We start from the raw sequence: 14,807 nt of genomic DNA, 5'->3' as shown, positions 1-14,807 counted from the left end.
AACCAACCAGAGACCAGCACAGGTCAATTATGATTGGCTGTTCTCTGTTGTCCGAGTCTGTGATTGGTTGGTTTCGTGGCACGTTTGCAACGCCGAGTTGAGCGAGCGCGCAGGTGAAGTTGATTTCCAGAGCACGGACTTTCACGTTAAATAGTCTGGAAGTAACTCTTTGCCAGGACGGTTCTATTTATTTGTAACATTTTATGCATTTTGCGCTTCATTAGCATTTAGATAACGGCATCTATTATGTATTTAATACATAATATGTGTATATATAAAAATATATGTAGTATGTATACAGAGTAGTTATGCTGCTCCTGGTTTAACGTAATTGTCGCGTGCCAGCCGGCGTCGCGGGCGCGCGCACGTTTGCGCGTGACCCGACTTCTCCTGCTCGCGCGGCTCGGCGGTCGGGGAGTCGTGCACGGCGCGCTGTTCGGAGAGGCGGCGGCATGCGGCGCGCCGTCACCGTCACCACAATCCGCGCGGAGCGCCCAGCGGATTAATATATTTTTTACATCTATAATAATCGGAATAAATAAATAACAAAAACAACAACAACAACAACAACAACATGGACGAGTCGTCGCTGCTGGACCTGCTGGAGTGTTCCGTGTGCCTGGAGCGGCTGGACACCACCGCCAAAGTCCTGCCGTGCCAGCACACCTTCTGCCGGCGCTGCCTGGAGAACATCGTGAGTTCCCGCAATGAGTTGCGCTGCCCGGAGTGCCGGATCCTGGTGGACTGCGGGGTGGACGACCTGCCCGCCAACATCCTCCTGGTGCGCCTCTTGGACGGGATTAAACAGCGTCCGCGGAACGGGGGGAGACCCTCTCTGACCGGGATATCGCTGGGATGCGCTGCCGGGATGTCGGCGTCTCCTCCGGGCACCGCTGCCCGAGACTTGCCCGTCGCGACTCGGAGCTCCCCGGTCAAGGTATGTGGGAACGTGCGTGCGTCGTCGTCAAGTGTCCCCGTCACCGGCACGCGAGCCCGGTTCGAACGTCCTACCGGCTTTTATTATATTGGAGCGTCTATGAATGAAATGTGACAGATGAAGGCACTTCTCACGTCATCAGCTGCTTTATATCACTGTTGTTCGAGGCGATGCTCTCCTGCAGCCTTGGAGTCGTACCTCAGGTGTAATAAAGGGATGAACAGTTTAATAAACACGTAATAAACATCCACACGCGCACCGAGGTTGGTGATGCTCGCTCGCCTGCAGGTTTGGTTATGGCCAGCGGAATATATAAAAAGTGTGCGTGGCACGGCGTGGACCTATCAGAACAGCACCTCCCCACACTGTAAACATAATGGTTTTACTGGGGTTTTACTGTAGATATGCGCTGGTTCATTTCTGTGAAATCCCGATTAAATGCGGTGTAGATCCGTTGTTGTAGTATATGGCCGTGTTGCTGCAGGTGGCTGTAGAGGGGTTTTCTGGGCCCATGTTCCACTGTTGCCACGGTCCCTGGATGCCCTGGCGGCTGTTAGGCAGGGCAGAGGTCACAGGCGTCCGGCCTTCCCACAGAAACGTGCGCCGGTGATGAAAGCGCCCGTTAATACGGGCCGGCCGGCAACTGTGCTGACGCAGCTGAGGGTCTGGCGGCGGCGGCGGCGGCGGTGGGGCGTCTCTTCGTATCGCTGCTTCACTGTGTTCAGGCAGTGTGGCCCTGCAGGCCTCAAGTCAGCGATAACACTGAGGCGAACCCACAGCCAGATATCCGTAACGTCTGAGGTGAGGCAATAAAATTGCAAAAAAAAAAACTCATCAAGCTTCCTGTGCAACCTGTATGCTCAAAACATTGGAACGTTTGCATGAAGTTTTATGTATGAAGGAACTACTGTGGTGCAATCATAACGTGTGCATTTACGGCAGACGGCCTTATCCAGATCGCCTTACAGTCAGTAGTTACAGGGACAGTCCCCCCCTGGAGACACTCGGGGTTAAGTGTCTTGCTCAGGGACACAATGGTAGTAGGTAGGTCCTCTGGTTCATAGGTGAGTGTGTTCATTACTAGACTACAACCACCCAACTAGTCTTAGCTTGTGAATAAGCCCCTTATGCATTTTGCAGTTCCTGATTTTCAAATTGATCGAAATATGATCCAATATTGGCCTCAGACTGGTGTGTGAATGCGAGGAGGCATTGCCGAATGTGTTCCATGTTCTGACACCACCAGTCAAAAGTTCTTCTTGTTTTTATATTGTAGAACAAAACAGAAGTCTCAAAATGTGAAATAGCCAATACATTAACAGAAGACAATGTAAACAATGCAAAAAGACTGAAAGATTCTGCTGTCATGAAGCTGTTTATGATGATGCCAGTAGTCTGACGAATAGTCAGGGCACATACACACATCCTCATATACGGACAATTCATAGATGCCAGTTCACCTAGCAGGGGGACCCCAACGTGGGGGAGAGCATGCAAACATTTACATTTACGGCATTTATCAGACGCCCTTATCCAGAACGACTTACAGTCAGTAGTTACAGGGACAGTCCCCCCTGGAGACAATCAGGGTTAAGTGTCTTGCTCAGGACACAATGGCAGTAAGTGGGATTTGAACCTGGGTTCATAGGCGAGTGTGTTACCCACTAGGCTACCACCACCCACACACGAGGTTCGAGGCGGGATGTGAACTCACAACCTTGAAGGTGTGAGGCCACAGTCTCCGTAGGCCACATGGCATCCATAGTGTGTAAATCTTTACTGAGACTGAGATGTTGGGGATGTTGGGGAGACTGAGAAGAGGGTGGCCAGAGTCCCGTAGACCCGGACTGGTGACGTTGGTAGGTGGTCGACTGGCACTGGAACCGCTGACAGCTTTCAATCTCCGCTTCAACGTTAGCGCCGACTTGCCAGGCACGGCAAAAAGTTTCAGAAGTGGCGGGGTTGGGACGGCGAGAGACACCTTCATTCAAGCCTTTCTTCATCCCGCGGGCAGCCAGAACGGCGAGGTGCTCCTCAGGCCATTAGACGTTCGCTCGCCACAGGTGGCCGGAAGGGCCCGTTCCTGCGCGGTCGGCGCCACATTAACCCATATTCACGTTTCGGCGTGTGCGTGTGTGTGTGTGTGAGCGTCCCGCCAGATCACGCCGAGCTCCCGTCTTCTGTTCCTTTTCCCAGTGACGAGATCTAAGAGATGAGGGTGATGATGGCGGTGGGGTGACGCGTGTGCGTGATCAGAGCGCCACGTAACCCAGTGTCACGTGCGGGGGGGGGGTTGATCACCGTACACACACACACACACACACACACACACACAACAGTCACAACTGTAAAACAACAGAGTGCGATACAATAAACCATGACAGCGTGCCATTAATATACTTTAGGGCCAGAACCATAAAGGATAAAATCCCATTTCCACCCGGTGCCCTTGGAGAAATGATTGTACCATTTTCTTGAATTATGAGGCACAGGAAGACAAGAAGGGGAAAAAAACAGTCTTCTATTGTGTAAGCTCTCGCGGCAAAAACTGGGGGGAAAAATCTTTCTGCTGCACTACAGAATTTATTTGCGCTTAAATATTAGAGTGACGCTGCAGCAGGTTGCATTGGTTTTAATCGCCAAGAAGAAGACAAACCTTCATCACCGTCAAGGACCTCAATTCCAGGTTATGGGAACCCTTCCACGATCGGATTGAGTTCTCCCACCTAGAATCCGAGAATCGGGATTGCGGAAATGAGAGGCAGCGCAGGGCAAAGAGCGGCGACAATGGAACGCATTCCCTGGTATCACCAGGGAGACGACAATAGCAGAATTCCTTCCTCGCGCGCAGATAATGGGGACGATGTAGACAAGGATTGCCTTTCAATTTCCGACGCCAGGGAATGTTCTCCCTGACGCCTCAGCTGACATGGCACCCTTTCAGATTTGCATGCTAGTGAATTTGGAGCATTGCCTGTTTCCCGCCGTTCACTCGGTCTTCAATTGTCATCCGGTAGCCAGTGATTCATGGTGATACCCAATTAAAACTTGTTTTTAGAGACAGAGTTCTCGTGGGTCCCTTGTGGGTGAAATAATTGTGGCTAACAGGGGTGCAAAATTAATATTCAGAAATCACACTAATGTGATTTCTGTGGGGTTTACATGTGTGAAAGTAGTTTATAATCGCTTATAGTGAATAGTGTAATTTTTCTCTATATTTTTTGCATCTGATGGACTTTTTGCATGTCCACAAAAGTAGCCTCTACATATTATTTGCTTTTATGGAATCGTGCAACCCTTGTATCAGAGACAAACTGAGCCCCAGCCTGCAAAGAGTTGCTGAGGGTTGGCTTTCTGACACGCAGTCGTGCAAAATATGAAAGCATGCATCGCTCTCGCTTTTTTTAATGCTACAGGCATTAACCGAAATGCATACGTATGGGGACGAGAAAAGACTGCGCAGGCAAAAGACATTTTGTGCGCAGTACGCCGAATATCCGTTTTGTTTTCGCTCTCTCTTGCGTTCTTTTGCTTACACTCTTGTGCTAAATGAATATTGCATTGGGATAATTACTACATCCAGCAGCAGATGAGAGGCTCTTGCATTGATTGAGTGCCGCGGAGGACGCATTCTTAGTTTTAATCAGTGCGGATTAGAGTTTTAATAGTTATTAAGTGAGCGCCTTTTGACTTTTGCGGCAGAAACTTCAGGGATTATCTCCTCCTTTCACTGGCGTAATTTAATCGGGCAAGATATAGCCACAGCGGAACCCCGGGTTAATGAAAACATGGCGTGGATGTCCTTTATCGTCCCTGCAGACGGACAGACTGAGAGAGTCCTCGGTTTGGCTGTGTTCGGTGGTTCAACAGCCTGGAGCGAATGCAGAAATGAGCAAAGCGATTCGCTGTGAGTAAACTTTGTTCATAAAAAACGTTGTTCCCCAACAGGCACGTTTAATACGGTTCATGCGAATTTCACGTCATGTCCATGCTAGAACTGCGTCACACCCTACCGATGGGAGGAAATAGTAAAAAGTGCTTACAGGTGCAGTGCATGCCACTCTGTCTCGTAATACCGCTGTGCACTACTGAAGCGAGAGTGAGACACCATCGCAGTGGTGGGCGGTGCTAATGTGCCCGCCTTCTTCTACCTGCCAGTCAAACCTCGTGGCCAGAATCTACACGTGAGAACTGAAAACAAGGCCCTGGGCGTGGAATTGTAATTGTCATCGGTCCTAACGGAGTCCCCACCCGCACCCCTGTTGTGTCTTCATCACATAAGATTTGGGTCATTTAGGACCAGGACAGACTAATCATGCCCCTTACTGATTCCGTTCTGAAGGGACCGTTGGCGTCCTTAATGAGCTCCGATACTTACAGTGAGTTCCCCACGCACAAGTGCTAACTATGTTGTTAATTACATTTTATAATGTGATTACCATGTCCTTCATTTATTTAAGGAATATCAAAGAGCACCCTTTGCTTTTGTCTCTTGTGTCCCTTTGTGGTCGGCCGGTGCTTTATCTCTCCAAGATACGGGTTATGCAGTATTCATAACTGGAATATGTAATCTGCAGATAATGAGGGGCTCAAGTTGTTTATAATGGAGACGGCCGAACCCTGGAGAAATACGCTCTGATAATGAAAAGACTCAGACGTCCCACTCTGTTGAGCTGCATTCGTCGTGAGGACAAACTCTGTCCCCGTCACATGGTTTTTACGCGTGATGCCAAAGGCCCCAGCCGCCTGACCCCAAAAAAATGAAGTCAGTAACAGTTCTGGACTGAGGGCTTGCATCGGGAGGTGCCGAATTTACACCGTTCGTGACTTCTTTGGACTCAGCGGACGACTATGTTGGACCCTCAAACACAGTTTGTGCTTTGCGACTCTTAAATTATGCTTCTGTGCACCGACACGCTTTGTAGCTTGGCCTCGTTTCACCCAATTTTTCTCTTAACTTCATTACGAGCAGCCCAGAATTTTACAGAGCACCCTGCTTAGCCCCCTTTTTTATTTAGTGCTCAGTGTTTTCTGGCATTCGGCGAGACGACCTCATTATGTGGTTTGCCATTTTACTGCCACATTATTCAAACATGCGCTGTTTCTATTTTCCTATGGCCGGCTCCAGAGACGTCACCTGAGGGGACACAGGGGAAACTATCGAGAGAATGCGTCCTGCCCACCGGGGATGTCAAATGGCTTGGGGGGTGGGCAATGCGGAGACGGAGGCGGTGCACGTAATGACCCGGCTGAGTTGGCTTTTATTCCGCTGGGGTCAAGGGTTAACCTGCTCTCACACCACACCATTGTGGCTATGGAAATGAGGGCTGAGAAGTTGGCAAAGGAAGGTCGCTGGCAGAGTGATGCAGTAAAAAAAAAAAAGAAAAGTACAAAAATGCTTTAATTATTTTCATTTAAAGAAAACCCTGCGTCCCATGAAAATGATAAAATGGAAAAAACTGCCGACCCTTCTGACCAGGGGTTTGCTTCCTTTCCTGGCTTGTAGGGCCGACGCTGGTGAAAACATTAGAGCCTCAACCTTCTTTTCCAAGGTTACTAAAGCTGCAATCAATCCAATTCATCTTTGTCTTTTAACCCCTGCCCCGGTTGAAATTGAAACATGTTCCACACACACAAATAGGGAAAGTTGGTTGGTTGGACGTGCTGGAGGAAGGGTCAGCTGATGGGAGGCTGATGACTCCACAAGAGTCACCTGCACCCTGCCAGGTAGAATGCGGTGTTGGGGCGCGGTGGGAAAAGCTGGTACTCACCCCCTATTGCAGAGCACAGGTGGAGGCAAAAACGAAGCGGGGTGGAAGAGAAAGGAAATACAAGTGGTTATATAAGAGCTTAAAAAAGTAAGGAAATGAAACTATGGCAGGTTGTCAGCATGTGGAAAGTGTTTCTTTCCAGGGATGTGTTCACCTTTCCAGAGAAATGAATATGGTTTCGTCTGGTTTGAATTATAAACAAGTCTCTGGCCTCACCGTGCTTAACATTTCAAGTGAAATACGCCTCATAAAGTAAATCACCAGGAGCACTGCGTGGTCAGGCCATGGCAGGGTGCATTATGGGTCTGTCTGGTGGAGAGGTGCTGCTCGGGATTTTGTGTGTGTGTGTGTATGTGTGTGTTTGTCACAACCATCAAAAAAAAGGAGAAACCACCAAATTCCTGATTACCCATTCCTTACTCACTTCCTGCTTGAAAGGAAACCCAAGAAACCCAAGAAAGCAGAAGAAAAAGTGTTTGTTTAGTTTTTATGGAATGGACGCTCAGTCACGAGGCCCTCTCTTTCTGGCCCTTTTGTCTCAACACGTTTGATATGTGTGGTATATTTGGGGGTTTTGCACTTCCTGCTGGCAGTTATAGCAAAGGAAAGTCGAAGTGAATCATTTCCTGGGGTCGACTGGGCTCTGCCTTGGCCATGCTCTGTTTAGTCTAGTGCTGTGTGAAGGAGGACCTGTGGCTTCTGCGTCAATTGAAGATCTTTGTGGCATTGACATTCATCACAATGTGTACAGTAGTAGGAACTTTGTCTGCAGAGGACTGTTAAACATGGTGGGATTGGCCTTCGATGTCACTGTGATGAGCACCTTTATTTCTCAAGAGCCAGGGTAAAAACTACACAAACTACACTACAGGGTAAAAACTACACAACATTCACTATAGGGTTGTAATGGTACTCTGTGAATAGTGAATTTTAATCTGTTTGATAAGCCAAATTACAAATTTCAATCAAAATTTGTCTGCAGCTGAATATCTTTACATTTCTAACATCATTTTAGCAACCCTATCAGTGCGATTGATCATGTGAAAATGTCGCAAAAATGGATTTATAAGGATTTTGCTTTGTAGCTACTGATGTTAGCTAGCTAGAATCAAGAATTGAGATCAAAATTGCGACTCAAATGTCTTGTAATGTTATGCTTGTATAATGTTATGGAAGATAATATGGTGACAGATATATATTTTTCGTGAAATATTTTATAGGATATAGTAGTAAGTATAATATATATATAGTGAGTACATTTACATTTACATTTACGGCATTTGGCAGACGCCCTTATCCAGAGCGACTTACAACGTGCTTTCAAGTTACCATCGATGAAGAGATCAATTCCGGTTCACTAGGACCCCAACTATGAATACATCTATTTTATTCACTCTGTTGTAGATTCTGTTCACAAAGTTCGACAACAAGAAAATTACAATTTTATCTAAATATTCTTTAAAGAGGAAGGTCTTGTAAGTTAAGGTAAATCTTTCTTTCGCAGTTCTGTATAAAATTTTGCAAACTGAACGTCTTATCTCGGGCTAATCCGAGTCTCTTTAAGTGTTGGAGTGTCCTTTGTCCCGTGTTTTTTGGTGGAACACTATGTATCATGTCAATATTGAATCGCAGATCCTATTGTCGTGAGAGAATATTTCACATCTCTTGTGGGATAATTTCGCTACATCTGAATGGAGGCATATGGCAGAGTGATGTTCAGTATTGTGTAGAGGGGTATCTGTCATGTGCCGTTTAGCGATAAAAGAATCAGTATGGCAGATATCGACTAAAGCACTGCTCTGCACCAGTCGAAAAACGTGTCTCTGCTCTGTTGTGTTTAGAATCACTGAGTCACGGCTGCACTGTGTAAATGGGTCGAGGAACTTTTTTTTTTTTTTTTTTACACAAAATGAACTTGTTTTTCGTGCTCTTCTTTTTGCCAATCTTGCCTTTTAATGAAGGCCAAACATGCTTGCTTAGGCTTTCGTGGTTTAAATTTACCTCAAGTGTGAGACAGACATGCAGCTTTTTTTTTTTGCGGAGGCTTATTTGGTGATCCTTCATGGCCACGGCCTGTCTGTTTTTCATCCTGTTTTTTTTTTGGCCCTGCCTCTGGTACTCACAGCAGGAATGGATGATTCGAGCCTTCCGATCCTTCCAATGAAATGGGTTTTTAATGCAATTTTCTTATCTGCCAGTCTTCCATTTTGCTTACTTATTTCAAGGGAAGTGATGCTATAAACAACTTTTCCCGCTAATTGCTAGCAAGGACTCGAAAAAGGGTAAAAAATGTATTTTGAGTCCAGTGATTTGAAGTCTTGCTTTGAATCTCTTGTTAGGCTACTTTTCCTGTGAGAGAGCTCTTTACTTTTTAATTTTCATGCATTTCTGCCTGTCCACTTTCTGTACATGTCCAATAGCTGCCTTCACTGTAGAGCTAATTTAATGAACAGATAGTCTTGCATGAAATTGGCATTTGCATGGCAAAAAAGTTCCATTAAATGTAACAGAGATAAAGAATTTTTCTGGTCCTTGATAGGTCCTTTGATATGTATTTTTTCTACCTTTGCAAGAAAATTAGCATTTTTTACATTTTCCAAGTATTCTTTTGACCTACTAAAAATTATTTTGACCAAATACCAGTCTAAAGCAATATAAACCAAAAAAGTTCAAGTTATGAGTTACTTAATTACATGCCTTAATTTACATGCATTTTAGCTTAAATCACTTCACAAGCTTATCTTTTCCGTACAGGTTTGGACATAATTCACACAGGAAGGATGGTCATTTTCTCCACCAAAGCAAACCAGACTCAGTTTTTACATTCTCGTTTTACCCCAAGTGTGGACTAGGTTCTATATTAATGTTAATTGAGCAATAATTGTAATCTATATTATTATTATTATTATTATTATGGCCACGTCTGGACACGTCTTTTTTTAATTTTTTTTTTATTAATCACAATTAAATTATTGCAACTTGTTTGATGAATTTAACTTTTTTTCAATCCTAATGAATATGTGGGAGAAAGAGAACACTGTTTACCGACTCCTGCAGGGTGAACGTGCTCTCACGATCTCTTTTCCAACGTGCACGTTCTTCTCTGGCTACTTTTACATTTTAGAACAAAACTGCAGAGTGTGAAATAGTGAGTGTGAAAAAGTGTGAAATAACACACATGAGGTTACATAGTAAGGCTTTTTAAAGCTGTGAACTTTTGCTGTAATGAGAACCAATGGCGGTGGACTTCCAGCAGTCTTTACTTATCTTCATGATTATCGCATGCTGCTTATGATGACATGATGATGACAACAGTCATCATCGTTTATCAGACGCCCTTATCCAGAGCAACTTACAATCAGTAGTTACAGGGACAGTCCCCCCCTGGAGACACTCAGGGTTAAGTGTCTCGCTCAGGGACTTAAGTGGTAGTAAGTGGGGTTTGAACCTGTCATTTTGTGGTCTCTCTGATTCTTAGGTGAGTGTTACCCACTGGGCTACTCGCACCCCTAGCAGTTCTCAAAGGGAAGCAACTCTAAACGTCATCAAAATTATTTTATGTATTTATTTTTTAAAGAAGGATTATTTGGATACTTTGGATTATTCCAAGTAGCCTCCATGTCTTCCTTTACTGGAGATGTGTAGTCTACCCTGTCGACCAGTTTTATTCTCATTTTCTACCCAGAATGCCATTCGTGGTCGGACCGCAGCCTGTCTGGTGACAGAGGGCCTCGCTATGGGGCCTGACGTTCTGGCGCTGGCCGGGTCCGGTGGACAGGTGGGACAGACCTCGGGCGAGAAGCGGGCCAGCGACAATTAAGAGGCCTTTCACGCGCGAAAGGACCCGTCCCGGCGTCCCGCCGTTGCTCATTGCGCATGTCGGCCTCGCCTAGGAGCCCTGCCCGCTGCATCTCGGGGCGCGAGGAAACGAGAAACATATCAGCCAGATCCCTGTCCAACTGTATCTCCCACAGGCAACACTGGATTTTCCTCTTTTTTTCCTTCCCTCCTTGTGTCCGGACTTGCGGCTGCCGCTCTCCCGTGTTATTGTCGGTCTAGAGCTACGCCTTTGGTTGGGACTCATGCCCAGACTGGTTGTGCATTGAAACTTCATAAAAACCGGCCCTCCCACCGTCTCTCTCTCTCTCTCTCCCTACCTGTACAGGATATCCAGGAGGAACAGGCGCGCCTTTATTATCCCGTCTGCGTAAGTGGAAGGGAGTACGTCCTCCTCGTCCACGTGGCCCTCTGACACGTGACACGCTTGTCTTTCACCCCCGCCCGAGACACAAAGGCATCCTTCGCTAAAAATAGGTGTTTAGTCTGCGTGGTTTGTTTGGAGGCCCGTGCCTGTGGCTGCTTTTGGGAAGATTACAGGGGCTATTCGGACATCCCGGCCGCCTTGTTTTTCAGGGAACCGCTAACAAGGCCGTCCCCCTGCTGCTCACGTGACCGCCGGAGCGGGTGTTGGCGGTGGCTGAGGAGGGTGAAATGAGGTTGTAGGAGAGGTTTTTTTTTTTTTTTTAGCGGCTCCTCCGCTGTTGTGAGACATGCGGTCGGTCTGAAGCAGGTGGTTGTGGGAAGTCCGGGAAGCTCAGCTGTCCCCGCGCGAATGATGTCAGCGGGCAGCTGGAACCAAAAGTGCGCTCATAGCGATGACATCATGACATCATCGCTCGCGGCCCGGCCGCACACTGACACACGATCGCGGCTGCAGCGGACTGTGTCTCCGGTCACCATGGCAACCCTGGAGAATGAAGTGAAAATTGAGAGTGAAATTGTTTCGCAGTGTGGGAAGTGCAGTTGACGGACTCGGTTTTTATAGTGCCTCTGCTCATTCCTGAGGCATGCATCAGCCGAGGTGTTCTCCGAAGAGCTATTATGTGTTCTTCTACCAGGAACCCATGGGCACTGCGTAATTATTTCCAGCCCATGCCGGACTGTGAACATGGTGCAATGAATCTGGAGGACATTCAACCCCGACTCCGTCGTGCTCTTTCATCTGTATGTGATAACTTGGGAGCGCCAAGCATGACCTGATATGCCTGTTGTGCTTTTCATCCTGGAATCAGCACTGCATAGTTCAGCTCTGGAATGGTGAAAATCAGTAACTGATGTGGCTACGCTTGGACATATACGGGGTGTGCCATTTAATAATGTTAACATTTTAAAAATCAGATTTAGATTCAACCAAATTAGCTCTTACTTCTTTAGATACTGATATATTGATAATTAAGCTGAATCAATGAAATAAATAGTGAGAATTTCGAACCCAGACATTAGATACTGATGCTCCCGTTTTGCCAAATTGGACAGTTTTGAATGTGATATTTTAAGGGTGAAAAATAGGTGAATAGGAAACCATATTTTTTTATTTCATTATTTTTGTCACGTGAAAATTTGCAAAAAACTTTGAGGTTAAACAACAAGGAATCTGGCACAACTGAGAAGGTAAACTAATAATTTCTGTCCTTCAGCAAGGACAGAGATCCGGACGGCGAGTTGTGGAGGGGGACGCCCACCCGAGCGGGAGGCGCTGACGATGGTTGCGGGTGGGGCCGTGGCCGGGCCCGCGGGCGCGCACAGACAGAGCCTCCGCTGTAAGCTCACCTTTCATTATGCGGGGCCATTGTCTCCTGTGATCTGCCGTCCCTTTGAAAGTCGCCGCCGTGTTTGCACAGCAGTCGGTGTGGATGAATGAGGGCGCGTTTCAACAGGTCGGCGGTGTCAAGCACCGCTCCGCTCAGCCCAGGTCCCGCGGTCGGCCGGGCCCGGCCGTCTAAGAGCAGAAGTGAAAGGCTGTAATCTGTTGGAAATAACAACCCGCTGCGTGACGTTTATTTATACGTTGTTCCGGTTTTATCATCACCCTGACACTTGCTGTAAAAATCCACTGTGCAGCGTGAAAACACACACACACACACACACACACACACATTATTACCTCTGCCTGGTTTTAGCTGTAGAGTGCCTGTAATATTAGAGCGTTGCCTGGCAACAGAAGCAAGCTTAAAGACTTGCACACTAACTCGATGTAAATTTACTACCGTGCATTCTTCAATTCACTCCGCCATTATGGCCATTTAACAATGGCAATCATCAGCCCATTTTCCACTTTGCTTTAGTGTCTCGGTTTTCCTTTTGTGTGCGTGTGTGTTTCTTTGCGTTATTCATCACACACGTCATCACTTCGGACCCATAGACATAATAAAACTTTACGGAGAACCAAGGTGGTTTAAATATATATATATTAATTTTTTTAGCCCAAGGGAGCCTCGTTCACGCTGACACGGCCCTTCACCATGGCCATCTTTATTTGGGTAATGAGAGGGAGGCGAGTGGTGCCGTGGTGTTTAGAAGGCCGCGGCTGCCAGAACTGGCCATTAGCTGCTATCCTCAAGGTAAAGCTAATAGATGGTCCAGGAGGAAATGGATTTCTACGCAGACAAAGGGGTTTGGACCTAGGATCTTTTGAAAGGGTCTTTGAAAGCCCCATTAGCTCCATCCCTGTAATCAAAGTCAGCCCAATATGGCTCTGGGCTCTTAAAAAAGCAATACACCTACCTTGGTATAACAAGAGCCGCTGACCAGAAAAATGTTATCAAAAGCACCGTGACCTTGGGCCTTTCAGTCCTTCTGATTTTTGTATTTCGAAACTGTGGCTTTTCGTCACCGACATGTAAGGTTAATCTCAAACTGGGCTTGAAATGGTCAACGGCTAGTTCCAAACCACTCAATGGAGCAGGCCAATGTCAGACACTTCAGATTTTTATATTTTATGTCCCCGCGTGTTCCAGAGGAGCGTCCGGGTCATATAAAATAAATACCAGAAAATTGCAATCAAGCATCATTCACTTGAACCACGTACGTGCTGCCAAGAAACCGGCAGCTCCATTTGAAACCCGTCATCCAGTTAACTATGTGGCCTCGGGATTTCATGCCGATCGGGATGGAAACCCGGCAATTATGGTTTTATTTGGCTCTGGAGTGAAACAGCGACACCTCTAATTGATCCGCTAATGTAAAGCATCCTTCTGAATCTGATTGCGCTCAGCCATTCGGTCTGTGTTAACAGTTGTGGGGTGGTTTCCTCTGCCTGCTGAAGATAACCCTCTAACTGTCTGTCTGTCTGTCTGTGTGTGTGTGTGTGTGTGTGTGTGTGTGTGTGTGTCTGTCTCGCATCGAGCTGAAACACTACACCCCTGCTGTCTGCGCAGGGCCCAGTGGATCCAACACAGAGGCTGAGATGGAAATAAATGAAAATTTCACTGTCCAACAGGGCTTCCCAACGTTCCAGTTAACGTTGAAATCCAGCATTCTACACACGGATTAGTTACGATACTGCATGATCATGACCAGGAAGGATTCGGAGATGAATGCAGCGCTCGAAGTTGGGATTTAACACCTGTCACTTTTTTATGTTTACCACCACTTTTCACTATAGTTGTTGGTCCTCTGGCACGTGAAGATGCTGATACTCAGGGCAAATGTTGCTGGCCAGTTGTGCTTGGACACTTTCCCATTGAGACCGAGCAGCATGATTTCTGTCTGATTAACTTTTGAGGCCGTCCAATCAAAATTCACACAGCAAATCACATGACCACCTGTGAGCTGCAGCAGCTGAAAACTGTTTTCTCGTGTATTAACAAATTTACTTATAATGCATAAAAATACTTTTATGTGCTCGAGTTGTAGTTTCCATATGTTGAAGTGTCCATTTTTGTTAGCCGCTCCATAGAGTGAATGGGATTCAGAAAACTAACTGTGGTTTTGCTAAGATAATTATCACCTTTTGGTTCATAAAGAGTTTTAGCATCTTTAAAGAAATGTAAAAAGTAACTGTTATTGGTGGAATAATGTGAATGAATTAAATAAACTATTAAAATGATTATTTTCTAGCCGTTTTATTTCATTTTGTCAGTGAAATAACTGTTGAAGCCATGACATCAATGCGGTATCCCTGCTAATAGATTTTCTGTTATCTGATTGGTTGTTGCCTGCTATTTGTTTCTCTGATTAATTGTCCTGTGTCTATGTGGCAACTGCCGGACCATGAATCACAGGTTCGAACCCCACTTACTACCATTGTGTCCCTGAGC

General features: G+C 46.3%; 1 protein-coding gene across 1 annotated transcript in view; it reads left to right on the top strand.

Moving 5' to 3' along the window:
- The first annotated feature begins 314 nt into the window (after positions 1-314).
- LOC114796685 (E3 ubiquitin-protein ligase SH3RF3-like) overlaps positions 315-14,807 on the top strand; it is a 120,864-nt gene continuing 106,371 nt past the window's right edge. Inside the window, exon 1 of the mRNA XM_028991099.1 lies at positions 315-937. Within this exon, the coding sequence (XP_028846932.1) occupies positions 575-937 (363 nt within the window). The 5' untranslated portion in view covers positions 315-574. The remainder of the gene's footprint in view (positions 938-14,807) is intronic.

Source organism: Denticeps clupeoides, chromosome 9 (genome assembly GCF_900700375.1).
Source record: "Denticeps clupeoides chromosome 9, fDenClu1.1, whole genome shotgun sequence".
NCBI classification, from domain to species: domain Eukaryota; kingdom Metazoa; phylum Chordata; class Actinopteri; order Clupeiformes; family Denticipitidae; genus Denticeps; species Denticeps clupeoides.
This window is presented reverse-complemented; position numbering and strand designations above follow the sequence as displayed.